Genomic DNA, 27561 nt, shown 5'->3' with positions numbered 1-27561 from the left:
TGTTGGTTACAATTGACTATAAGTTCAGGTTAATGAAATCTTTAAATTTTTAAAATGTTTCAAATATGTTTAAATATAAAGATTCAAGGCTAATGTTATGTTTAACAGATAAAGCAATTCGTAAGTCATACATTCACGGCGCACGGCATTTTCCCAATCAATCAATACAGCTGCTATTTGTCATCTCTGCATTTCACTTTTTTTCAGGGTGTTTGTTTTCATATTTCGATGTTATTCGAGGGGTGATTTGATAGTATGAAAATAGGTCAGCCGATTCGACCACCAGATCCCTCTGTCAACAGAATTCGCAACACACACGCACACAACCGCGTGCTGTTGTCAAAGTTTTCTTCGCGTTTTCCACCGCGCAGCTGCCTGCTGCATGCTCTCGCTCGCTGTGCTGTGTAGCCCGATATTAGATTTCAATATCGTTGCTCGGTAGTCGTCTGGCGGCTGCTTTTTTTCCTCGTTACAGATTCTGGGAATCCATCAGGTTCCATTCCTGCCAGTTGTGTGGTGCGCGTTTCCGCAAAGTCTTTCGGTGCGTTTCCGGTCTGTGGACGGTCCAGTTCCGGCAGTGATAAGTGTTTTAGCGGGCTCGGAAGTGGATGCATATTGCGGTAGGTTCTGCTTTTTCTTTTTAGGGGTTTTTCGAGGGTTCCCGGCTTAGAGCTTAAGACGATGTTTAATAATTCACGGCATCAGGTTTCTCACGCTAGAATAGAGGATCAGAATAAGCATTTATTATGATCGTATACTAGAGTAATTTGGCATGCCGAATGTAGAATTCTTGATTTTGATTTACCAACTCAATCGTAAGTTAGTAAAAACGATTCCAATCGCTGAGGCAAGAACGATTTTAATTAATGAAAGTCCATAATTAATTTCTTCCTAATTTAAAGAAAGGTTAAACATTTCATGCACACACTAGTGCCCATCGATAGACGATAACCACGCTCCTCAGATTGGTTGCAACAAAATATTCTTTACGTAAACAAGTGGGAACCTTATCAGCAGACATGGATGGAGAGGAAAGACTTCCCCTTGTTCCTTCCCAATCATAATCAATCAGAACAGCTAGCACTCAGCGGAGGGGGATTAGGAATGAAATATGGGTGGTACAAACCAACAACGCGTCATACACTGCGGGGAGGTGTTAAGACTGTTGTCGATAATCGGGACAGAAAACTGTTTGATTAACACTCCAGAAATAAAATCAAACTGACCGATAATTCTCAAGTGGAGCCTCACTTCGAGAATTGGTTGGAATGAAATTTAAAAAAAAATCTATATTATATGTTCAACAGTTTTCAAATTGAAAGTTTATATTAGTTCCCAGAGTATTTCGATGTCTGGCTCAATGACCTTTAGGTTTTTTTCGGTTAAGTCTATCGCAATTTGTTTTTGAGTCTAACTTCAGGGGCTGGAATTAAGTCAAAGAAATTTCTGTTTTTATAACAAATTATCAAATCAAGTGGTCGGAATGTTGCCATGCAGATCGAACCAAGTCGATATCGATTATTGAAAATGGCGAATGCGCCAAATATGGGTATCGATAAAACTGATTACAAATCTATTTCACAATCTATAAAAAAAAACTGAGCTAAATTGGGATTTCACATATTTTCAACAGGATTTGGATGTCAGAAATCACGCGTTTGTTAAAAAATATCCTCCAGATGATACTCCGTTTTGTATCAATGTTAGGGCATATGAATGATTATGAATAACGTTTGTTTGGTTTTCAGTTATTTTTACAAAATACCTATTATTATTATTAAAAACGTTATTTTTAGTCAATTTCCGACCATTTGTAGTCATTTTTTATTTTTTCATCGTGTTTTTTATGCATTTTGCACTTTTCTTGTTTAATTTATAATGTTTTTTTTCTTTTGTCATATTTACTGTTTTTGTCATTCTTCATCATTTTTTAGTTGTTTTTTTGTCATTTTCAGCCTTCTGTTTGAATTTGTTTTTTTTTAACTTTTTGAATATTTCATCTTTTTATCATGTTTGGGTGCTTTATAATTTTTTTAAAAAAACTTTTGTTTTTATTGTTGCATTTTATCACCATTTCATAACATAGAAATGTGTTTAAGGTGTTTGTCGAAATTAAATTGGTCCTGTTATAACGATAACTAGATCATTCTCTCGCAGTCGTTCGATCAGTGCGGATGTGCGTTATCACTGCTGATCAAAGTATAATATATTTTCCTCGCCGTATCAAAGTGGTCAATTTCGTAAACAAAGAGTGCTTCAAGCGGAGTGTTTTTTTTCTCGCTTTATGGTTCGGTCGTTACCAAAGGACTTTTTGTGCTTGGAAATTTTGATCCAGCACAGACGCCATCGCCATCTTACATCGAGGCCGTTATCATTACCACACGGCGCCTTCCTGATAGCTCCTGATAAAGCCGGGTATTGGACACCGTAGGGGCATAACTAGGCTGATCCGGATTTGAGTGCCATAACCGGGTGAATTCGGAACGGATCGATTGGTCTCGCTCTCCTTTTGACGCCGCCATCTTTCTTCAGAGGAAAACCACGTGTTTGGACAGCGGACGGTGGAAACAAAAATTAAAAGAAAAATTGTGAGTTCTTTTTTCATTCTTCCTTCACTTTACTATTTCTATTTTTTCCCTACATTAGTTTTTGAACTTAGTTTGCATCGCTCATATTTTCAACACGGAAGACATTCGTGTCTCCGTAAGAAAATATGAGCGATGGCGGGGGGTTAAACCCGTCTTCGGTGGACGAAGAGGAAGGTATGTTCGAGAATGAAGAGCATCTGGAGGATTCAGATGATGCTGGTCCCTCAAATGCTAATCATTCTCGGACGACTGTTAATTTCTTATCACCCACAGCTGACAGTGTAGCACCCCGGCTCCGAACCTACACAGATGGTACGTCTTTTTCTGGGCCATGGGTGGTTTTCATCCGGCCCAAAGCTAACGGTAAACAGCTCAACGTAGTGCAGATCACGAAAGATCTGGCTAGATGGTCCTCCGTAACCAGCGTGACTAAGGTGCGACCCAACAAGTTGCGCGTTGTCGTGGACAATCGAAAATCCGCTAATGAAATTGTTGCCAGCAAATTCATTACCTTGGAGTACCACGCCTACATTCCGTCTCGAAACGTAGAGATAGAGGGCGTGATCTCTGAAATGAGTCTGGAGGCTGGGTACGTTAAATCCCACGGCGTTGGTAAGTTTAAGAGCCTTGATTCGACTTCGGTCGAAATCTTGGACTGCCGACAACTCAACACTACCACCGTCGTAGAAGGAGTTAAAAAGTACTCGCCTTCAGCCTCATTTCGAGTGACCTTTGCGGGTACCGCCCTCCCTCACTACGTCTTGATTGACGGAGTTTTGAGGCTTCCTGTGCGGCTCTTCGTGCCTCGCCCGATGGAATGCAAAAATTGCATTAAATTGGGGCATACAGCTTCCCATTGTTGTAGCAAGAAGCGTTGCCCCAAATGCGGGGAGGTTCATGGGGATGGAGCGTGCTCAGCAATAGAACAGAAATGTGTCTATTGCGGGGGCTCACCTCATGACATCTCTTTGTGCGAGGCGTTTAAGAGCCGCTGGGATAGTCAAAGGCGCTCTTTGAAGGAACGATCAAAACGTTCCTATGCCGCCATACTAAAGGGCGCGGCGCCTCCGATCCAACCTCAGTCCTCAAACATCTTCTCAGTGCTGCCAGTTGACAACGAGGATACAACAGATGAGGAGAATCCATTTATTTTCGTAGCGAACTCACGAAAGCGTGCTAAAACGAATACCAAGACCCCCAAGATTCCGAATAAAATCCCGACGGTCAGCCCTACAACCAACATCACCAAGAAAGCGATTGCTACAGAAAAGAAGAAACAAATTCCTCCTGGATTCAGCGCGACCTTTTCACCACAGAATAAATCAACAGCAGCGGGGACCTCAAACGCCCCCATTACTGATGCAGTTTGCCCAGAATCAACTCCTCAAGCGGGACTTTTTAAGTTTTCTGACATCCTCGATGGAATTTTTTCGTTTTTCAACGTATCTGAATCTATAAAAAGCATTATTAGTGTAATGCTTCCTATTGTAAAGACACTTTTGAAGCAATTGATGCAAACTTGGCCCCTCCTTTCAGTGTTTATCTCTCTCGATGGCTAATTTACGCCCAGAGGTCGGAGATATCACTGTTATACAGTGGAATTGTCGTAGTTTAATCCCTAAATTGGATCCGTTCAAATTTCTTCTTCATGAAACTAGTTGCGATATTTTTGCCCTTTCTGAAACATGGCTTTCTTCTCAATCAAACATCTCATTCCACGATTTTAATATTATCCGTTTGGATCGCAACGATTCTTATGGAGGGGTGCTTTTGGGGATCAATAAGCGCCACTCCTTCTATAGAATCCACCTCCCTTTATCAGGAGGAATTGAAGCTGTTGCATGTCATACAACTATAAGAGGTAAGGACTTATGCGTTGTCAGTTTGTACTGGCCTCATAGAGTTGCAGTGGATCGAAATCACCTAGAGGATCTGTGCTCAGTACTTCCTGAGCCAAGGTTGATCCTGGGTGACTTCAATTCACATGGAACTGTCTGGGGAGAACAAATTGACGATAGTCGTTCTACTCTTATTTATGACATTTGTGATAGTTTCAATTTAACAATTTTGAACACGGGTGAAAAAACACGGGTACCTAAACCTCCTGCAAGACAAAGTGCAATTGACCTCTCACTCTGCTCAAACTCACTATCATTGGATTGCCAGTGGAAGGTAATCTCTGATCCCAATGGTAGTGATCACTTACCAATCAAAATAACAATCACCAATGGGGCCAGCACTTCAAATTCAACATATATGGCATATGACCTTACAAGACACATCGATTGGAAAAAGTATTCGGACAAAATAACAGATGCCATTGATACTATGAATGTTCTACCTCCTTTGGAGGAGTACCACTTTCTTTCACGCTTGATCCTTGAAAGTGCACTTTGTGCTCAAACAAAACCCATCCCAGATTCATCTGTTCTTCGAAGGACCCCAAATCCATGGTGGGACCAGCAGTGTTCCAAGCTCTATAAGGACAAATCAAAAGCATTCAAAGATTTTCGAAAACATGGAACCCTCGTCCTTTTTGAATCATATGTTTCCCTTGAAAATCAGTTCAAAAAATTGATCAAAGGGAAGAAAAAGGCATATTGGAGAAATTTCGTGGGTGGTTTATCACGGGAAACATCCTTGAGTACTTTATGGAAAGTTGCACGAAGCATGCGTAATCGATCATCTACAAATGAAAGTGAAGAATATACACATAGATGGATATTCAACTTCGCACGGAAAGTCTGTCCAGATACTACACCTGTGCAAAAAATAATCCGGAACGTGCCTCCTGATAGGTGTGGTCTGGATTCCAGCTTTTCGATGGTCGAATTTTCACTTGCCCTCCTCTCTTGTAACAATTCAGCTCCGGGAATTGATAAAATCAAATTTAACTTGTTGAAGAACCTTCCGGACGCCGCAAAATTTCGCTTGTTAAATTTGTTTAATCAATTTTTGGAGAACAACATTGTTCCTCAAGAGTGGAGACAAGTGAGAGTTATCGCTATCCAAAAGCCCGGAAAACCAGCGTCCGATGCGAATTCGTACCGTCCAATAGCGATGTTGTCTTGTATACGCAAATTGATGGAGAAAATGATTTTGTTTCGTTTAGACAAATGGGTAGAAACAAATGGTCTCCTTTCAGATACTCAATTTGGGTTTCGAAGGGGCAAAGGAACAAACGATTGTCTTGCTTTGCTGTCTTCAGAGATACAAATGGCGTACGCAAAACGTGAGCAAATGGCTTCAGTGTTTCTAGACATAAAGGGAGCTTTTGATGCAGTCTCAATAGAGGTGTTGTCAGACAAGTTGCACTCCCGGGGTCTGCCTCCTTTATTGAACAACATCTTATACAGCTTGCTTTGTGAGAAACATCTGAACTTTGCTCACGGAGATATTGCAGTTAGAAGAACCTCTTACATGGGCCTCCCCCAGGGTTCATGTTTGAGTCCACTTTTGTACAACTTTTACGTAAGTGACATCGACAGTTGTCTCTCTGAAGGCTGCACTTTAAGACAACTTGCAGATGATGGCGTAGTATCTGTAACAAGTGATACTGAGTCACATCTGCACAGACCTTTACAAGATACTTTAAACAGATTGTCTTCCTGGGCTTTGGGGCTTGGGATCGAGTTCTCTCCAGAGAAAACTGAGTTGGTGGTTTTTTCTAAAAAGCATAGACCAGCTCAACCACAGCTCCAACTTCTTGGCAGAACGATCACTCAATCGAGGTGTTTTAAGTATCTTGGGGTTTGGTTTGATTCCAAATGTACCTGGAGAGCACACATTGAGTATCTGAAAGGAAAATGCCAACAAAGAATCAATTTTCTCCGTTCAATCACTGGCACCTGGTGGGGAGCCCATCCGGAAGATCTTTTAAAATTGTATCGAACAACTATTCTTTCAGTGATGGAATATGGTAGCTTTTGTTTCCAGTCGGCTGCCAAAACTCACCTCATCAAACTCGAGCGTATCCAATACCGTTGTCTTCGCATCGCTTTGGGCTGTATGTCCACAACGCACAACATGAGTCTTGAAGTTTTGGCAGGAATACTTCCTTTGAAAGATCGATACAATCTACTATCACTTCGGTTCCTCATCAGGTGTGAGGTCATGAACCCATTGGTGATCGTTAATTTTGAAAGGTTACTAGAGCAAAATCTTCATACCAGATTTATGTCTATATACCATGTCCTCATGTCAATGCAGGCAAACCCTTCTTCGTACTCTTCAACTCGTGTTTTCATCCCAGACTACGATAATTCTTCTGTCCAGTTTGATTTGTCTATGCAGCAGGAAATTCGTGGAATCCCGGATTCGCATCGCCCACTTCAGATTCCAAGAATTTTCGAAGCTAAATATAGACACGTCGATGCTGACAAAATGTACTTTACCGATGGGTCTCTAATTGAGGAATCAACGGGATTTGGAGTTTTCAACGAAACAACTAGCGCCTCTTATAACCTCCAGTCACCATGCTCTGTATATATAGCAGAGTTAGCTGCTATTCACTGGGCCTTGGACAGCATCGCCTCACGGCCTATTGGGCACTACTACATTGTAACGGATAGCCTAAGCTCAGTTGACGCAATACGCTCAATACGACCGGGAAAGCACTCGCCGTTCTTCCTAGAGAAGATACGGGATATTTTGAGTGCTTTAACAAGACGTCGCTTTTCCATCACCTTTGTTTGGGTTCCCTCTCATTGCTCGATAGTGGGCAATGAGAAGGCAGACTCTCTGGCAAAGGTGGGGGCGACGGAAGGCGACACGTATCCACGTGAAATCGTCTTCAACGAATTCTACTTCTTAGTACGAGGGAACTCTCTTGTCAACTGGCAGCGCAAATGGGACGAGGATGAGGATGGTCGGTGGCTCCACTCGATTATCCCAAAGGTAAGCCTTAAACCATGGTTCAATAGATTGAACTTGAGTCGGGATTTTATTCGTATATTTTCCCGTCTCATGTCCAATCATTGTTCCTTAAACGCGGTACTCTATCGTTTTGACATTGCTGGTAGCAATTTGTGTAGTTGCGGCCAAGGTTACCATGACATCGAGCATATTGTTTGGTCGTGTGAGGTCCATCTTGTCGCCAGAACGAATTTAATAGACTCCCTTAGGGCCCGAGGAAAACCACCTAATGTTCCAGTTAGAGATGTACTAGCTGTGCTAGATTTGGACTACATGTTCGAAATCTACCTTTTTCTAAAAGCTATCGATCTTCGTCTATAATTTCTTTTTTATTTTCATATTTCCCTTTCTATCTTCCTTTCTCCTCTCACAAAGTGTTAAGTTAAGAAAACAATTGTAAACAACAAAATCGGTTTTGGCTCCTTAAAGCCTAAAGGTATGAGCCGTTTCAAATAAAGAATTGTTAAAAAAAAAAAAAAAAAACGATAACTAGAAGGTAATGTTGTTTCTGAAAAACGTTCGATTTTGGCACATGTGCCAAAAACGAACGGGGTATGTACAAATTTTACACTTGAAACACAATTCAAATGGGCATTTAAAGCATAGATAAAAAATATCGAAGTGAAAAAGCAACTTTTCCATGTTTTTAATGTGTTGTACGAAATGTTTCATCGTACATGAAATTTAACAAATCGTACAATACTAAATATTCCATAGTGGAAGAAGTCCCAATCTGAATCAACTTGATTTTTTATTTGTCTAAATAAATGTACCTATTTCAATTCTTAGAATTCTTAGATATGATTTGAACGCAGACGATTTGAATTTATAAAACTAAGCCGACCCGGTGTGCTTTGCTACCCCTTCCATAGGAAAATTAAGTTCGTTAAAATTATTTGAATTAAAATAACAATTTTAATTGAATTTCAACATTATTCAAAAGCGAAACCTTTTTCATGGCATCAGAGCTTCACTTGAAGGTTTTCAGGTTGAAGGAGCTATTCTTTAGACAAAAAGGAGGAATTTTTAATTCAATAAAAAAATACCTTTAAATGAAAAAAAATCGCCCCTTTTGGAAACGGGAGGAGTAATTAGATACAGACAAATTTGAACGAAATCAAAAAGTGTGCCAGACTATGAAAACACTAAATCATTGGTTTCATCAATACGTACAATGTTACATTTATTGAATATGAGAGTCTTCATTCATTGATTATGTCAAAACTCTTACGTTCATGAATTTTCTACAAAAATACTTCGAGGACATTTAAATTTTTTTTTTGTCATTTTCTTGATAATTTTGTATGGGAGCCTCTCCCCCTTTTGGATTCGGAGGGGTTTGAAAATGTATTACTAACCATTCCCGATCTTGGAAACGGTTTCACACCAAATTTTACGTTGATCAGTTCAATAGCTTCCAAAAATGGTTGGAATTGTGTCAAATTTTTGATAATTAAGTATAGGAACCCTCCTTTTTTTGGATTCGGAGGGGTTCAGGAAACCACTCCAAGGCTTGAAAACGACTACAAAAAAAATTCACGTTAACTGGCTTAGTAGTTTCCAAAAAATGTTCGAATCATATTTTTATTTTTTTTGTATGGGAGCCCTCCCCCGCTACATTAAGTCGGAGCGGTTTGAAAGCATTTTAGAAACCATCTCCTACCCCAAAAACTCATACAAACAAAATTTCATATTGATCGATTTAGTAGTTTTCGAGTCTATGAACAGACAAACCTCCCCCCCCCCCCCCCCCCCTTTTCCTACAAAAATATTTGTAAATTCAATAATTTTTCCGAATACATAAAAACCTGTCCACCAACATAATAAACCACTTAATTATGTCAAAATACGTTTGTGTGTGAAATTCGATTAAAATTACTGATAAATTGTGTCACATTTGATGTAAATTTTGTATGCCCCCCCCCCCTTAAGTCGGCGGAGGAGGAGGGGGAGGTTGTAACTATCTTAGAAACCATCTCCGGCCCCAAAAACCCTCAGATACCAACTTTGACGATGATCGGTTCAGTATTTTCCGAGTCTATAGGGAACAGACAGACAAACATTCACTACCTGACCCGGTGTGCTTTGCTACTTACGCTTGAATGTAGTAAGAGAGATAAGGGCATAATGGCCACCTTAAGAAAGACGCAAATTTAACCATAGAAAACACCTATTATTTGTGAGTTATTTCATTGTTTCGTGTTCAGACACTAAAAAAGTCTATTTCCTAACGGGCAAAAACTTGAAAATATAGATAAAAACGTTTAAAAATGCATTCTAAAACCAGTCACTGTATGGGCATAATGAGAACCCCCACTGGGGCAGTATAAGCACCATTAATCGGGGCACGATGAGCATTTTCAACTCGATGAAGTCAACTGAATTATAGAGCTATAGCTTGACTTTTTTTATAATTCTTTTTTTTTAAACGGCTCGGATCTTAAAAAGAGCATTTCATTTAAAGAGCCGGATCTTTTAAAGAGCCAACAACTTTTTTGCTTTTTACAATTGATTACTTAACCTAGTTTTACAATTTTACAAAGAAAAGGTATAGAAAGGGAAACGTGAAAATAAAAACAGTTAAAGACGAAGGTCGATGGCTTTTAGGAAAAGATAAATTTTGAACATGTAGTCTAAGTCCATCACAGCCAACACATCTCTCACTGGAACGTTAGGTGGTTTTCCTCGGGCCCGAAGGGATTCTATTAGATTCGCTCTGGCGACAAGATGGACCTCCCGAATAGAATTGTACAATGAAAAAACCATGAATTACATATTCACAAACCATAAATTTTATGGTTTACACAATGCTTATTATCGTCCACGATACCGTGAATGCACATTGGAATTCATAGTTTCCGACCATACATTTCACTGTTTTGGCGAAAATAACCATGAAAAAGGGGTATTGTTATGCAGCGTGACCATGAAAAAAATGGCGATTTTCCATACATCCGGAAGCCGAAAAATATGAAGTTCAAGGTTATAACAGCTTCCAGTTTTTCATAGTAAAACCATGAAAATCTGGTTATTTTCATTGTTAACCCACTGAAATAAAAATCTTCGTTCATGGTGGATTTTTTTCACCCGGTTTTTGTTTTGTCATCATTTTCTTAAATTGGTTTCATAAAAAAACGAATGAATTTACTTAAATTTTGTTATTTATTCTAATAACCTCAACACTTTACTTACACACTAAATCACTGTCCATTATTCACTGGGCTTGTCTGAGGTCTCATTCCGGCATTCCGTATGATCGCTCCCGGCATCCATTGCTGGTTCCGGCACCACTGGCTGAGCCGCCGGACTCATTCAACGGTTCCCCCTGGATCTGCTGCTGTACCCAGATAGCACCGGCCAGCAGTTGCGGTACCGTCAGCTGCTGGGGGATGTGCTGGACGACGACGTTTTGTGCGGAGGACACCGGTGTGCCGGAATTCTTGTCGTACGAATGGTCGTACTCTTGCATTGTTGTTATATTTTGCCTGAATCGGTAAAATATATTATTAAGATTAATGTCTCTTGTTAGCTTTGATATTAATTAACTTACCGTTGCACCCTGAAGATGGGGCACTTCGAATAAACATATTTAAAAACAACAAAATCCTCTAAAAACTGGCTGCCGACTGCCGACCGAGAATGGATGCGGAGAAAAAAACGTGCGCGAGCCGTGTCTGTCAAAATATCACCCATACACGAAAAACTTGGAATGTGTAAATTCTTGAAAAAGTTACGCTCGATGGATGTTCTTTTTACCATGAAGTTCATGGTCACATTAAAATTCAATGAAAAATGATTGTGAAACCATGGTTCTGTTCTATTCGGGCTCACACGACCAAACAATATGCTCGATGTCATGGTAACCTTGGCCACAGCTACACAAATTGCTGCCAGCCAGGTTTACGGGAAAGAGTAACGCGTTTGAGGAACAATGATTGGACATAAGACGAGAAAATACTCGAATAAAAACTCGACTTAGATCCAACCTATATATTGAACCAGGGTTTAATAAGGTTGCCAGAATTTTTTCCACTCCCATCCGAGCCTAGCAATTCCGGGCATTTTTTCAAAAAAACCTGGCAAAATCCGGGCATGGATTTCAATTTTTCAAATCCAAAAACCGGGTACAAACCGGGCGAAATTTAGGTGTTATTATATATAAAAGCAAAGAAAAAATGCAAAAAAAAATGAAATTAATATTTTATTAATGTAATTGCAGACTTCCAAAAACTTTTTAGAACACTTAAATATTTAAAGGGTTATAAAAGTAAATCAGCGAAATTATTTGAAACAACCGTTGAAAATTTCCATACCGTTAATCGATTTTGCTGAAACTTACTCAAAAACTTTGATTTTTTTCGGTTTCTTTGTGAAAATTGTTGGACTTTCTCGAAATTTTGCATCAAATATCCGGGCAAACCCGGATAAAACCGGGCAATCTGACAAGCTTTGTTTAAGGGCAAACCTTTGGAATCATCGAGTGGAGCCATCGACCCAACTCATCCTCGTCCCTATTAGGATATATTGACAGTTCTACTCGAACACCTTCTAGCAGGAGGTCTCAGCCCTAACCTCAAACCATGGGAGAACACTAATATCGAACTAATATCGACAAATTTGCCCTGTGGAAAAGCGAAACACAGATGTTCGTGTTTTGATTTTTTATTGGTGTTGCCAGGTACATTGATGTTTGGAGAATGATTCTTTGTTTTTTAATTGCATTGTTATTGAAAAACCTTTTCATGAGTAATGGGAATTTCTATTCGAATGTGAAATTAAACGCATCATTTATATGAACGAAATGTAGGCGATTATTTTCGAAGTCAACATAGACATTTCATTAATCTACCTGTTTGTAACAGTGAAAGATTTTGCATTCGTTTAGAAGTTAGAAACAACTCTTTTTAAATCTACCAAGCAGTACATGAAAACATATTTCAGATGTTTTGAATTCACCTTGAAAATTCAATAGCAAAAGATGGCTCATCTTTATCCATTTAGGGACGCCCCGTAATGAATTCAAACGTTTAGCTGTTGATTGTTAAAAAATTTCATTAATTCAGAAATAGGTATTATATTTAGTTTAAAACAAGCAAATACTGATTTTAGTAACGCACCTAGCATCTGGTGAGGCCGATAGCAAATCAAAATTTGAGGTTATGGCTGAGGTCAATTTTTCGCCAGTATTATCGTCCGTATATACCCTTATAGATTAAGATGATTTAACGATCATAAGAGCTTATTTTCCGGTGCTCAAAAATTATAATATTTTCGTCACTAGAGAAACTTGTTGGTTTATTTTTTTAATATTTCTGTAAAGATGATAAGGAGATTTCTTTTTTGCTGAAAAATTAATACTATTAGGATATATTGACAGTTCTACACGAACACCACCTTAGCAGGAGGCCTCAGTCCTACACCGAAGAAACTTTTCACATGAACGCTACGTGAAAATGGACATAGATTTTTGCCACCATGAAAATCATTTGAAATCTACGTGAATTTCAGGTAGCAAACAGAACTCGCATAGCAAATAGAATTCACATAATTTTCATATGAGTTGCAAGTGAATTCCCCTTAAGCATACTAGGGGGGATTTGCTCTGCTACATGCGATTCCCGTAGATCTCAATAAAATATTAAAGTAGGGGAGATGAGGGCATAACGAGCACCCGAGGCATAATGAGAAGTCCATTTTTCTACATAAGTACGTATTTTCTTAAACAAATTTTCATGAGGACTTGTTTCGTACTACCTATAGTATTAATTTTTCACCAAAAAAGAAATATCCTTTTCATATTTACAGAAATATTAAATAATAACCAGCTAGGTTCTCAAGTGACGAAAATATTATAATTTTTGAGCACCACCAAATAAGCTTTTATGACCTTTAAATCATCTTGATCTGAAATGTATGCACTGCAACATGATCTACACATTGTTTCTAAATTTTCAGCATCATTAAATTTTTGATTTTTCACTTTAATCAATTGTAAAACGCGTTTTTACTTTAATTTGTTCACTAGAGGCGAACAGAGCACTTTCAATGAAGGCATATTGAGCATTTTCTGCCGGAGAATCTAGCAGCGAATTCAACTCGATGAAGTCAACTGAATAATAGAGCTACAGCTTAACTTGTATCGTCTGTCGATTTGGCCTATTGGTTAGATGTCGGAGAGGTAATCAGTAGACTCGAGTTCGATTCCTGTCCGAGGGGATTTTTTTTTTGCACATACCATTCATAATTGATTTTTTTTATTGTTACATTATACGGCTAATAGCATCAAAGCATCATCCGTCAAACAAAACACCAGAAACATAATGTATGAACATGTGTTAATTCTTTGAATTCTACAAACAGACCTAGATTATTTTGTTTTTGCTTTGTTTGATGAATCTACGCCTCACCGTTTAGTGCAATCATGATCATAAATGATAAATGAAAAAAAAAAATCACCTCCACCAGGAATCGAACTCGAGCCTACTGATTATCTCTCCGACATCTAACCAATAGGCCAAATCGTCAGACGATACAAGATGAGCTGTAGCTCTATTACTCAATTGACTTCATCGAGTCGAATTCGCTGCTAGATTCCCCGGCAGAAAATGCTCATTATGCCTTCATTAATGGTGCTCATACTGCCTCGGGGGGTTTCTCATTATGCCTCTACAGGGACTGGTTTTCAGCTTTCGGCAAAATTTTTTAAAATGCATTTTTAAACGTTTTTATCTACTTTTTCAAGTTTCATCCAATTAGACAATAGACTATTTGAGTGTCGGAACACGAAACAATGATGTAATTCACATATTACAGCTGTTCTCTATGGTTAAATAAGCATTTTCCTTAAGGTGCCCATTATGCCCTCATCTCCCCTATGTATTTTGTTTTCTTTCGCATACTTCAAAAATGAAGGATTTTATTTTTAAAGCAATTTTATTTTGCGGTAAAAATAAAAAACATAACTTTTCATGTACACTTCACTATTTGCAAAAATTCCATTTCACTTCAACTTACGACTTATGACGCCGTCCAGAAAATTGTATTCGGTGCGCCTCCGTTGCAGTTGTTTGATCGGCCAGCAGCTCGAATTCCTCAACCTACGAAATGGGAAAAGATTGAAATAACAATCATACAACAACATATTTACTACTTACGAAAAACTAGCTGCTAGAACACCAAAATACCTTCTATTTGTCAGCTGATAGTACTTCGATTCACGCCATATTGAGAACTGTGCTCCTTCACATAGATTTTACGTGAATGAGCCATTCAGAGTTATGTGAACATCACATAGAATACACCAGATTCGTTCATACTTGGCGGACCACTTGATTTTCACGTAAACCGAATGTGTCTTTGTTTCGTCAGCATTCAACTGTGTGAATTTCACGTAAGAATCAAGTGATTTTTTATTAGCTTCTGCGTGCTTCACGTAAATCAAGCAAAATTTCACGTAATTATTGGCTACGTGAAAATCCTGGTGAATTTAACGTTCCCTTTTCGGCTGAGTGTAACTTCAAACCATGGAGGAACAGAATCGATTTTTGAGAAGGGCGCACGATAAACGCAATTTTGCGGTACTAATATAGACAAATTCGCCCTGTGGAAAGCGATGCACAGATGTTCGTGTTTTGATTTTTTTGGGTGTTCAGGGATGCCAAGTACATTGATGTTTCAATTTTTTTATTGCATTTTTATTGAAAAACGTTTTTATGAGTACTGAGAATTAGCAACTTTCCCGTAGATTTCTACTCGAGTGTGAATTTATCTTAAAGAAATAACAACTTACTGTATCGCACATTTTAACGATGTAGCGAATTATGTAGATATGTTTAAAATAATCAGAGAATGTAGGCGATTATTTTCAAAATCAGCATAGACGGAGCTTTCATTAATTTACTTGTTTGTAACAGTGAATGATTTTGCATTCGTTAAGAAGTTAGAAACAACCCTTTTGGTTGACCAAGCAATACATGAAAATATATTTCAGATGTTTTGAATTCACCTCAAAAATTCATTAGCAAAAGATGGCTTTTCTTCATCCATTTAGGGACGTCTCGTAATAAATTCAAACGTTTTGCTGTTGATAGTAAAATAATTTAATCAATTCAGAAATATTATAATTAGTTTAAAACAAGTAAATACTGATTTTAGTAACGCAGCAAGCATCACTGGCGAGGCCGCTAGCAAATCAAAATTTGAGGTTATGGCTGAGGCCAATTTTTCGTCAATACTATCGACCGCATATACCCTGTTCCTCATGAAAATTTATTTGAGAAAATTCGTAGTTTTTTGCAAAAGAGAAGTGTTTAATATGTCCCGGGTGCTCGTTATGCCCTTATCTCCCCTAGTCATGCATCATTTTCGCACGAGAGCTCGAGTTCTTATGCCAGTAGTGCTTCTCCAATCATATCATCTTTGGCACAATGCATGTTTCAGCGTATTTTTGGCTTAGAGTTAGCGCCGATCGGCAATGAAATTTTGCCACTTCTTCTGTGGGTGTACATTAGGGTGGCAACCAAATGGGTCATGTCGAATTTCGCAAACCGACACTATACATTTTGTAAGTTGGCCCAAAAAACTGGCCTGTGCCAAATTTCAGCTGAATCGCCTCAAAGTTTCGGGTTTTGACTCACAAAAATCACCAAAGGGGAGACAAAGGAAATCGAAAAAATCGAAATTTTAATTTAGGTGTCAAATGTTTTAAAAAATGCGTAAAACATCGTGTTATCTTAAAAAAAATGTTTGTCAAAAATAGACCTTGAAATTTCAAGAATCACCAAAAAGGGGACCAAATGAAATTCGGAAAATGAAAATTTTAATTTTGATGCCAAACCACTTAGAAAAGCCTGCTACGTCGAGATTTGGTGTTATCTCGAAAGATTTTTTTTGTCAAAAATCGACATTCTGAGACTTGGTCGGTTTTCCGAAATTTGTTTTTCGAGAATACACTAGATCTCGACGTTTCATGCATTTCAAAGTCATTCGGCATCAACATTATAATTTCGTTTTTCCGAATTTCTTTAGCCCCCTCTTTGGTGTTTTTGAAATTTTAAGCTCGATTTTTGACAAAAAAAATGTTCCGAGATAATTCCAGATTTTGACGTTTCATGCATTTTTAAGTCATTTGGCATCAAAATTTATGTTTCGATTTTTCCGATTTCCTTTGGCACCTTAAGGCCCCTTTAATTAAAGTCCGATCGAGCTGAAATTTTACACTGGTCAGTTTTTCGGGCCACTGCCACTCTAGTGTCCATAGTCTACGTATACCTTTAAATTTCTTTTATTTTGAAGAGAAGGAAAGTTCTATGTAAATAATAGAAAACCTGGTTAAGTCAGAAACCTCTTGAAGCGATAAAAAAAAGTTATGTCCCTGGTTCTCTCGCTTATCCAGGTTCGATGTAAGGTACACCGGGGTAAGTGGGGACGGTGGCTATTAAAACAATACTGTCAACTATTTTTTAAAACTTTTAATGCAGAATGTTAAATTTACTTGTAATCTATCCAATAACTGTAAAAGAGATACGGTTCCGACTATAACGGATGTTTACGGTGACTTTTCGTTAATTTTCTATTTTTAACTACGATCAATCGCAAATTTCTCGTAAACTAGCTGGCTCTTGATGAAAAACTCTACATTGGAACAATCCTTACATTAGAAACAACCAGTTAGGAAAAGAAACGACGATTAAAAATTAAGAAAAAAGAGTTTATTTTCAAAATTCTAAAATGTTGTCTCCAAACCCTACCTGGGGTAAGTGGGGACGGCTTTATAAATACTTGATGTTTAGATATTTTTTCAATTTTCTCTCCTTCATTCAATACATTTTAGCTTTATTTAGCATTTGGATCATGAAAAGTTGGGAAAAGTACTTGTGTTTTCTGGAATAAGCATATATTTTTGATAAAGTCGGATCTCGTGTGTTGCAACAAAAATTACACACAATTATCCCTACCATGAACTTTTTTCAAAACTTTGGACGGTTCGAGCAATAAAGTAACGTATTAAACCAAGAAAACACAAATTTGTTGAAAATTTCCTGAAAAATCAAAGGGAAAATCTACCGTCCCCACTTACCCCATAAAGCAAGGTAAGTGAAGACACCAGCATTCCATAACAATTCACGTGATAACTTTTTTCGCTTTTCGTCTATCAAGCTATCGTCTACAAAAAAAAAAAAAAAGCTCATCTCTTCAGCATTTGTAAACAACATGTTCTGCATCACATTAAATGCGATTTTATCAAAATTGATCCACTGCTGATTTTTTAATTATTTTTTAAAGTTGAACTATATGAAAACCCGTCCCCACTTACCCCGGTGTACCTTATATCTTTCTGTATTGTACGCTATGGACCTCAACTTTCATAAACTTCTTGTCGTCATGCTTAAATGTGTAATGTATAGCTGAGTAGCCTTTTTTAACTTTTGAAATTCGTTAAGAGGTCGGAAATAGATCCAAAAAGAAAACTATTTTCTATTCCCTAGAGTACCATGGAGGTATTCAGCCAAATGTAAACTTTGAATGCTTCTGATGTGATGTGATTTTGGTTGCTGGGGATGTTATTGAGTAGATATGGTGCAGCTCCGAAAGTAAAAAATTGTTCTATTTAGTTCATGCAGGTACATATCCTGTCTTAATGGAAAATTTAAGCACCGAGCAGTCAACTTTCCACGGTGTATGGATATGGTGGAAAATCCATCGTACACCTCTTCCCCGAAGAACTTCTGAACGAAATGCAACGGAACTCAAACAGAAACGTCGATGCTATTTCACTCTCCGCAATGAAGCGGCAGCAAATTCTCATTCTCTCTGGGATCGCCTTTTCTCTACATTCGTATGCTGCACATATGAATCCACCCCCGCCAAAAAGGAACGGTGTAGCCCCAACTAGTAGTTAGTCGATGAGGATCATCATCCATCCGCCTCCCCCAACAAGCACGGTTCGATACCCCATGTTCCGATCTGGTCCTAACTATTCAGGTGGCAGCAGACGACCATCATCCATCACCCACCACACCAAAGAAGAGACCCGTGCGCGGTTGAATGGTTTTCGTTGCCGCACACGGTTTTCAGTCGTTGTTCATTGGCTCCGGTGAACAGTTTGGATTTTTACAATCGCGTTGTGATACTGAACGGTTAAATTGAAACTGCTCGATTTACCACCGCTTGAAGACAGCGAGGATACAGTATAGCCCTAATTCATCGGAATGAAGCTAATGCCCTGGAAAGAGATATCATCCCTTTTTTGGTTTTAGAGATAATCTACTGGATGCTGTAGCTCTGAAAATCCCGTCTATTGCACAATATCTTTGAATGGAGAACCGCTTCTTGTATGCCCTTAGGTGTGTGAAAAACTGCACGCAGTATACATGTATGTAGGAAGTTGCATAAAATAGCACCGACACGCACTCACTCAGCGATGCACTTTTACTTTCTCATCTCTCGTGTGTAACCGAAGAACCGCATCTCAACTGCACCCGCCCGGTGTATTTTGGTCTTTAAATCCGTCCGGCAGTCAGTCCATGCCAAATCCATTCATAGCATATAGAAAGACGGACAGACAGACTGTGCGATAGTGAGTGAGTGAATTGCTTTCGCAACAAAAAAGTGCGTGACCAAACCCAAGTTCGAGTCGAGTGAAAAGGGAGATGGCGTTTATCTGAAGCATACATGTCGGAAAAGAGATGCTACCCAGTTTTTTAGAAACCTGATGTCGTCCTCCGGGGGGTTGTTTTAAGTGGCAAATATTTTGAAGGTTTGCGACCGCGTTGTAACCATTTTTCGATTAAATGATTTTTTTTTCTCTTTAAATTTCTTCCATACAGACTTGCAGCGAAGTTCACTCAATGAGCGAGTCTGCTTGAACAGCTGAGGCAATTCCGAGTGAGTTGGGAAGATAGTGCTTCTGAAGACCGGCATTTGGGTCAAGACCAGTGCTCTGTATCTTATAGTGACACGGTGATAAACCAATGAAAACAATCATTTAGTTCTTATAAGGGGAAGATTCTGTTGAAGTGTTTCTTAAATCTAGAAAAAATATCCAGCGTTATTCCCCATCGAGGAAGCTATCGAACAGGTGAGAGTCATTTTTTGTTTTTATTTTCCATCATCACTGCTTTTGCAAGGTCGATATTTATTTCTGCCTACCCTACTAGGAAAGTAATCGAGAGATGTTTTTTGTTGCTGTCGGTATTTATGTTTTGGATACCTATGTACATTCACGGAAAGAAAAGTGTTGGAATATAATTCACTAAAGGTTCTCGCAGCAGCTCTAGTTGGAGCAGGAGCAGGAGCAGGAGCAGGAGCAGCTCAAAGATTTGTCTCCTTTAGTACAAGAGGAGTTTCCGTGTTTTGATGCCAAGTTATAATCGAGAGCATAGATTTCTGGCCTATATCGGCCCTTTTGAAAGGAATGCTCGACTGTGCGTGGTATCAGCCTTAGATCGGGTTTTTACCGATGTGCGGAATGGCACAAACAACTTTAACAACTAAAACTATCGTTAACTTATAAAATATACGCAGAGCGTCACTTGTCTTTCTTGGTTCGTCGCAAATTTTCACTTCTAACCGTTTTCTGGTTTGACAGTTCGTAGCGTGGCCGTTAGGTCTGTTCAGATGCAGCGACGTCAGGGATGCCAGAACATTCTCCACCCCGTGAATCCGGAACGGCCTCCGCATCGCCTTGCTCGGATTCATCGTTACCTATCTCCATAACGGCCAGCTTCGCCACCGGTCTCTCAAGTCGTCCAGATGCCGTTTGTACTGCAACACGTCTGATCCTTCCATCCTTGTTCGGGATTAGCTCCACGATCCTTCCTCGGATCCAGGTACGCCGACTGCCTTCCGCAATATACACCAGGTCTCCAAGTTTAACCGACACCACATCTTCGAACCACTTGGACCGCTTGTTCATATTAGGAAAGTATTCCTTCAGCCATCTGTCCCATGTAGCATCAGCTAAATACTGCGAACGAAGGTAACTGCTTTGCAGTGCTTGGCTAAGACTGATTGGATCACGCATAGGGTCCTGATCTCCCGTGGAGTTACCCAAAAAGTGGTTGGGTGTCAACGCTTCGTAGTCGGCCGAACTTTGAGGCATGTACGTCAGTGGACGAGAGTTTATAAAAGCTTCTGTTTCCGCCAACACCGTCAGCAGAATCTCGTCGTTGAGTTTCCTTCCGTCGTCGAGAGCTCTCATCGATTCTTTCACGCTTCGCACCATCCGCTCCCATACTCCACCCATGTGGGGAGCGGAGGGCGGATTGAATAACCAGCTTGTTCGGGCGTTGGTGAATGTGTCGGAACAGTCGACGTTGATTCTCTTGATCTGTCGTTTAAGCTCGCGATCGGCACCGACAAAGTTCGTCCCGTTGTCGGAAAATATTTGGCGTGGGGGACCTCTTCTTCGCACAAATCTCCTGATCGCCATTATGCAGGAATCCGTCGTTAAGCTGTACGCCAGCTCCAGGTGAACGGCACGGACTACCAAGCATGTGAAGACCGCTACATATCGCTTTTCCTTCCGCCTGCCAACGGTTACCTCCAACGGCCCGAGATAATCCACACCGGTATACGCAAAGGGTCTGGTATACGGTGTCAATCTTTGCTCTGGCAATGGCGCCATTCTTGGTGGATGTGGTTTACATTTTTTAATCTTACATACCTGGCAGCTTCTCGATACTTCGTTAACAGCGGACCTCAGATTCGCGATCTGAAAACGCTGACGGACTTCGTTGACAATTGTCTCTCTGTTTGCGTGTCCAAAAATTCGGTGATAATGCTCCAAAAGCCTTTGGGTAACTACATGCTCTCTGGGCAAAATTACTGGAAATCGGGAATCGAAGGACGCGTACTGCGCATTCACGGTTCTTCCTTCCACTCTAATAACACCAAATTCGTCAGCAAACGGGGAGAGTTGATACAGGCAACTAGTTTTCTCAATCTTGATTAAATCCTCTAGGGCTCTTTCACGATTTGATATCAGCACCTTCACCTCATCAGGGTAGTGCTCACTTTGAGCCAATCGCCAAAGGATGTTCTCGGCTGATTGGTATTCGGATTGCTTCAACGGTGTTTCGATATTCGGGATGGTTCGCATTACGTATCGCTTCACATTCTCTACGGAAGGTACCGTCTCGATGGGCAATGCTTTCTTTCGTCGACGACAATTCGAAATAAATCGCATAACCGTAGCCAGTATGCGTACCAATATGGTCCATTTAGAGATTCTAGCAATGTCAATTAGCTGAATGGGAATATCAATGTGGTGGAAAAGGTAGTGGGTTCTCAACTCTTCGTTGGTGCTTTCATTCGGTGATTTCTGTTGTGGCCATCTATCAACAGGTTCGTACAGGAATGATGGGCCATTAAACCAACGACCATCCGGTTTTGGATCCGTATCTTTATTCCACTTGGTCAAACAGTCAGCGATGTTCTCTTTTGAAGGGACCCAGCGCCACTGATCCGAATCTGTTAAGGTCAGAATTTCTCCGATGCGAACGGCTACATATTGCTTGAATTTTCGGTGGTCAGATCTAATCCAGGACAAGACGGTGGTAGAGTCCGTCCAAAGAAATTTCTCCTTAATTTCCACCGTGTGGCTAGAACAAATGTTTATCATCATCCTAGCACCCAACACAGCGGCTTGAAGCTCTCTTCTGGGAATCGATTGCACCTTGAGGGAGGCCACCTTAGCCTTCGCCATCACCAAGCAGCATTTCACTTTTCCATCCTCGATGACACGGAAATACGCCGCGCATCCGTAGCCCAATTCACTGGCATCGGTGAACACATGTAGCTGCAATGTTTCGTACCCTCCAGCATGATCTCCACCACAGTAGCACCTGGGGATCTGAAGGTTGTTGATTTCTTGGAGAAGCTTTGTCCATCGGACCCATTTCTCGAAAGCTTCATCCGGAATGTCGTCATCCCATTGTATGCCGCATCTCCAAAGATCTTGGAACAGCATCTTCCCGTGGATTGTATACGGGGACAGAAGACCCAATGGGTCGAAAAGACTCATAATACATCGAAGAGCCATTCTCTTAGTCGGTCGTCGTTCGCCGCAAACATACGGCGCCAGCTCACCACGTAGGCTGGTAGGAAATTGGAAACAATCCTGCCGTGGGTTCCACTCCAGTCCTAGGACCCTCTCGATGTTATCGCTTCCCATGTTACTGATAAGTGAGAGCGATTTCTGTTCCGAATTCTCTCCGACTGCTTGTAGCACCGATTCATCGTTGCTAACCCAATTTCTCATGGTGAATCCGGCCCGAGCAAGGGCTCCTTTCACCTGAATCGCTCGATCAGCTGCTTCCTCGGAAGTGGGGGCACTATCGAAATAATCGTCCATATACGTTTTCTCCTTGATAGCTGTCGTAGCTTTCGGGAAATCCTCCCGACACTCGTCCGCTATTTTGTGCAACACGTAGATCGCCGAACAGGGCGAGCACGTCGCTCCGAACGTCGCGACGTCCATAATATACACGTCGGGCGGTTGTGTTGCGTCGAATCGAAACAGGAATCGTTGGTAGTTTTTGTCTGCTGCTCTTATTCGGATTTGGTGGAACATTTCCTTTACGTCGCCACCAAAACCGATGCGCCACTCTCGGAACTTGCATATCACTGAATGCAGGGGGACCAGTAAATCCGGGCCTTTTAACAGTTGATTGTTGAGGGAAACTCCACCCACTGAGGCCGCCGCGTCCCACACCAGCCGTCTTTTGTTCGGTTTCTTCGGGTGCGACACCACATTCAGGGGGAGGTACCAAACGCGTTCAGCACTAGTTTCTGCCAACTCTTCTTCGGTTGCCTTATGGGCATACCCTTTTGTCAAATAATCTAGTATTTGTTGGTGCACGTTAGCCTGGAGTTCGGGGTCTTTTGACAGCTTGCTCTCTAGGCATTTCAGACGTCTCTCAGCCATGTACCGGTTATCTGGGAAGCACACTTCATCTGCTTTCCACAGCAAACCAGTTTCGTATGCACCGTCACGAAACACCGTGGTTTCCTCTAGGATCGTTTTACATCGCTTGTCTTCGGCAGATTCAAGAATCGGCGCAAACGGGTTCTGGGGTTCCTCCAGAACGAAATGTTGTCGGATGAGGTCGTTAAGCTCTTGATCTGCGTCGCAGTGATGGAAGTTAACTCGGACCGAGTTCTTGTCATTTCTTTCTCCTGCCTCGTTAGGCCCATAGATGGCCCATCCGAGCAGTGATCTCACGGCAACAGGTTCGCCAGGTTGACCTTGCCGACTTTCGATTGGGGTTAAAATGTCAATGTTATCTAACCCAATAAGCACTTCAGGCTGAGCATCGTTAAATGAACTGATTGGAATATCTTTCAGATGTTCATAACGATTAGCTAATTCGTCGTAGCAGAGGGTTTGCTTCGGTAGCTCAAGTTTCGAAACCGTGTGTGCGGTAAAAGAATGTTGTTTCGGATCTCCTAACTTCGAGATCATGCATTTAATGAGCTTGGATGAATCTTCGTTCCGGGTTACACCGGAAGTCCACTGTAGTTCCAGCGGATGCCTTTTTCCCTCTATTCCTAGGCGGCGTGCTAATGACGATTCCATCATGGTCAGTGATGACCCTTCATCGTAGAATCCAAAAGTATCGACAGTGCGATTTCCGTTGTGCAGGGTAAGTGGAACTATTCGAAAGAAAAACGCTTTTCTGAATTCGTTGTGGGAATTACAAACAGATTTAACGACTGTTGCTTCTCCCTTTTTGGCTTGCGCCGGAACATGGAGCAACGGATGGTGCTGAACTCTACAGCCTTCGATGTTACATCGGATTCTTGATTTACACTTCCAATTACCGTGCTCATTCAGGCACATTTCGCACAAATTCCACTGGCGTACTGCACGCTTTCTTGAATCGAGATTTAGTTCTTGGAACTTCGAGCAGTTCCGAACCCGGTGATCTATGCCACCACAGATTGGACATGGCTTACGTTGTCTATATTCTTCCTGGTTTCCATTACTGTTAATGTGAGCATGGAAATGTCCCTCTTTCTTCTGCGACGGTTTTGCATACTTCGCTGCCTCAGGTTTCGGCGGTACAAGCGTGGTAACCTCACAGGCGTCCTCGGCCAATTCCTCCATATACTGGCCAAATTCCTTCAGCGTAGGCTCGGGGAAGGAGCGTTTATATCTCACCCAAGCAAGCTGATGATGAGCAGGGAGCTTCTCAACCAATTCGCTGAGCAAATCGGGATTCGATAAATGAGCTCGGAGACCTGCAGCCTCTAGCTGGTCACAAAAGTGCTGTACAGCTGTGGCAAACTTAATAAGGCTATCTAGACGCTCAGATTTTGGAGATTCGAGTTTGCGCACCTTAGCCAGCATGTTCCTTACAAGAATTTCGGGCCGTCCATAAAAACGTTTCAGTGTTTCCATTATCTTCGGCACGCTGTCAGGAAATGTCAATTTTGTTCTCACTGCTTCTCGAGCCGCCCCTCGCAGGCTTTCTCTAAGACGGACAAGATTCTCAACGTCTGAGAAACCGCAGGCAGCATTGGACGTTTCGTAACTATGGAAAAATATTGGCCACTCCTCAGGCTCTCCGGCAAACACAGGTAATTTTCTGGGCCACACTTGTCGAGCCATCACTTGTTCTGCTGACGGACCAATATTCAGGTTGGCAAACGCTACTGATTGTGGGAAAGGATTTATGGGTGGCTTTGGATGCGGTATTTCAGGATTCAAATTCATAATTGGCACACGGACTCGAGCCGAGTGACTTCTAGGTTCGGAATGAACTGATTTCGATGTACTCAGTTCGACTATCCGAGAGTTAGCGTGATGCTCTTCACCTCGTTCCACCATGGCGTGCAAAATCTTTCCGCTTCGAGCTTCGGCGTCCGAAACATCAAAAACCTCTTCAGGATCGTTATTATTTTCCTCCAGCTGATTGCGCAACCATTCCTCAGCCTTTTGACTTCCACTTGGCGCTGATTCGGAAACATTTTCCGATCCCGACTCTTCGACTAATTTCTCTTCCAGCTGATGCTTCTTCTTCAAGAAAGATTCCTCTGAAGCGAGCTCTTCTAGACGGATAGCCCGTTCCTTTTCTAGGAAACGCATTTCCTCTCTCATACGGCGACTTTTAATTTCTCTTTCTGCTACCAATTTGGCCAACTCAAGTTCGGTCCGGATGCGGGCGCTGGATGTAGTAGATCTCACAGATTTGCCGGCACTTCTCACGGACGAATCTTTGTTGGATTCCGCACATTTCTTCCTAGCTCCGTTCTCAACTTCAGCCCTTCCTATTCTCGTTGAACTGGAGTGAGGAGCCTTTGATCGCACAATGGGTGTGCTGAAATCGGCGGTGTTTACGGACTCTGACGGGTCTGCAGAAGGTGATGTGCATTTAGTGCATCTCCATGGGCGATCCTTTACGCCGGGAGATTGATTCGCACAACTCAGATGCCACCAGCCTAAACAATTATCGCACGACACCATTCTCCGTTCCACCGAATTAGGTCTGTTGCATCCACCACAGTCGAATCCATCTTGGCAATCAATTTCCTCTTCCGAATTGACCATCTCGAAATCTTTAGGGTTTTCGAAAATCTTTGAGGATGTTGGAATATAATTCACTAAAGGTTCTCGCAGCAGCTCTAGTTGGAGCAGGAGCAGGAGCAGGAGCAGGAGCAGCTCAAAGATTTGTCTCCTTTAGTACAAGAGGAGTTTCCGTGTTTTGATGCCAAGTTATAATCGAGAGCATAGATTTCTGGCCTATATCGGCCCTTTTGAAAGGAATGCTCGACTGTGCGTGGTATCAGCCTTAGATCGGGTTTTTACCGATGTGCGGAATGGCACAAACAACTTTAACAACTAAAACTATCGTTAACTTATAAAATATACGCAGAGCGTCACTTGTCTTTCTTGGTTCGTCGCAAATTTTCACTTCTAACCGTTTTCTGGTTTGACAGTTCGTAGCGTGGCCGTTAGGTCTGTTCAGATGCAGCGACGTCAGGGATGCCAGAACAAAAAGTATAGTATTTCAAACAATAATTCACTTATATTATATCATTTTCTGATTGTTTCTCGACGAAACTATGAGTATGAACCTTTCAATTATACATATAATTGATTATCTGTTTGTTTTTTTTTTCGCATTCAACTATACATTTAAAACACTTGACAATATGTGTATGATTGATTTTAGAAAATCAACAATAAATATAACAGATGCATCTATAATCGTATGTTTTTTTTTACTTTTTTTTTTTTTTTTTTTTTTTTTTTTTTTTTTTTTTTTTTTTTTTTTTTTTTTTTTTTTTTTTTAAACTGTGACCCAAAGATGGGTCTTGACTCAAACATTCAGTCAGCGAAACTTTTTTTTGTAGAGAAATGAATCCACCTTAGATGAAATTTCAGGGACTAGATAAGGGAAAATTGATGTTGAAAACATGCGAAAAAAATTCGCCTTGTCTCCCGGTGAGACTTGAACCCACATCTTGCGCCTATTCGGGGCCCATGTATTAACATTCTACTACAGGAGACCAACCTGGCGTATGAATATTATACTGGTTGAGTGTCGATGTCTATCGGAATGAAGGGAATAGTTCTCCCATGTGATCATAATCATTTTTCCTGGTCTATTTCTATTCCCATCTTTTCATCTTACGGTAGTTGGACTCAAATTTGGATATTTTAGGCACGGCAAGATTTGCATTGCCTTCTCATATACTGCACGGGTTGTCAGTTATGATGAGAAATGATGCGTTTGCCGTATTTGGATATCCAACCAAATTCGGTGTTTGGCACCGCCTTATTTTCTATTTTTAAACTGTGACCCAAAGATGGGTCTTGACTCAAACATTCAGTCAGCGAAACTTTTTTTTGTAGAGAAATGAATCCACCTTAGATGAAATTTCAGGGACTAGATAAGGGAAAATTGATGTTGAAAACATGCGAAAAAAATTCGCCTTGTCTCCCGGTGAGACTTGAACCCACATCTTGCGCCTATTCGGGGCCCATGTATTAACATTCTACTACAGGAGACCAACCTGGCGTATGAATATTATACTGGTTGAGTGTCGATGT

At 40.8% G+C, this 27561-nt stretch overlaps 2 protein-coding genes across 5 annotated transcripts in view; one reads left to right on the top strand and one right to left on the bottom strand.

Annotated features, from left to right (window-relative positions):
* The first annotated feature begins 358 nt into the window (after window positions 1–358).
* LOC129758573 (zinc transporter foi) overlaps window positions 359–27561 on the top strand; it is an 89098-nt gene continuing 61895 nt past the window's right edge. Inside the window, exons 1-2 of one of the 4 annotated variants that reach the window (XM_055756103.1) lie at window positions 359–620; window positions 19331–19581. The gene's annotated coding sequence lies outside the window, so the exon portion shown is untranslated. The other 3 variants (XM_055756105.1, XM_055756104.1, XM_055756107.1) reach the window with 3 other exon arrangements.
* LOC129752346 (uncharacterized) lies at window positions 20107–26055 on the bottom strand. The gene has a single exon (XM_055748135.1). It carries the CDS (start codon window positions 26053–26055, stop codon window positions 20107–20109), a length of 5949 nt encoding a protein of 1982 aa, XP_055604110.1.

Source organism: Uranotaenia lowii, chromosome 3 (genome assembly GCF_029784155.1).
Source record: "Uranotaenia lowii strain MFRU-FL chromosome 3, ASM2978415v1, whole genome shotgun sequence".
Lineage (NCBI taxonomy): Eukaryota > Metazoa > Arthropoda > Insecta > Diptera > Culicidae > Uranotaenia > Uranotaenia lowii.
The sequence above is the reverse complement of the archived record's forward strand: the minus strand, read 5'-3'. Positions and strand labels throughout refer to the sequence as shown.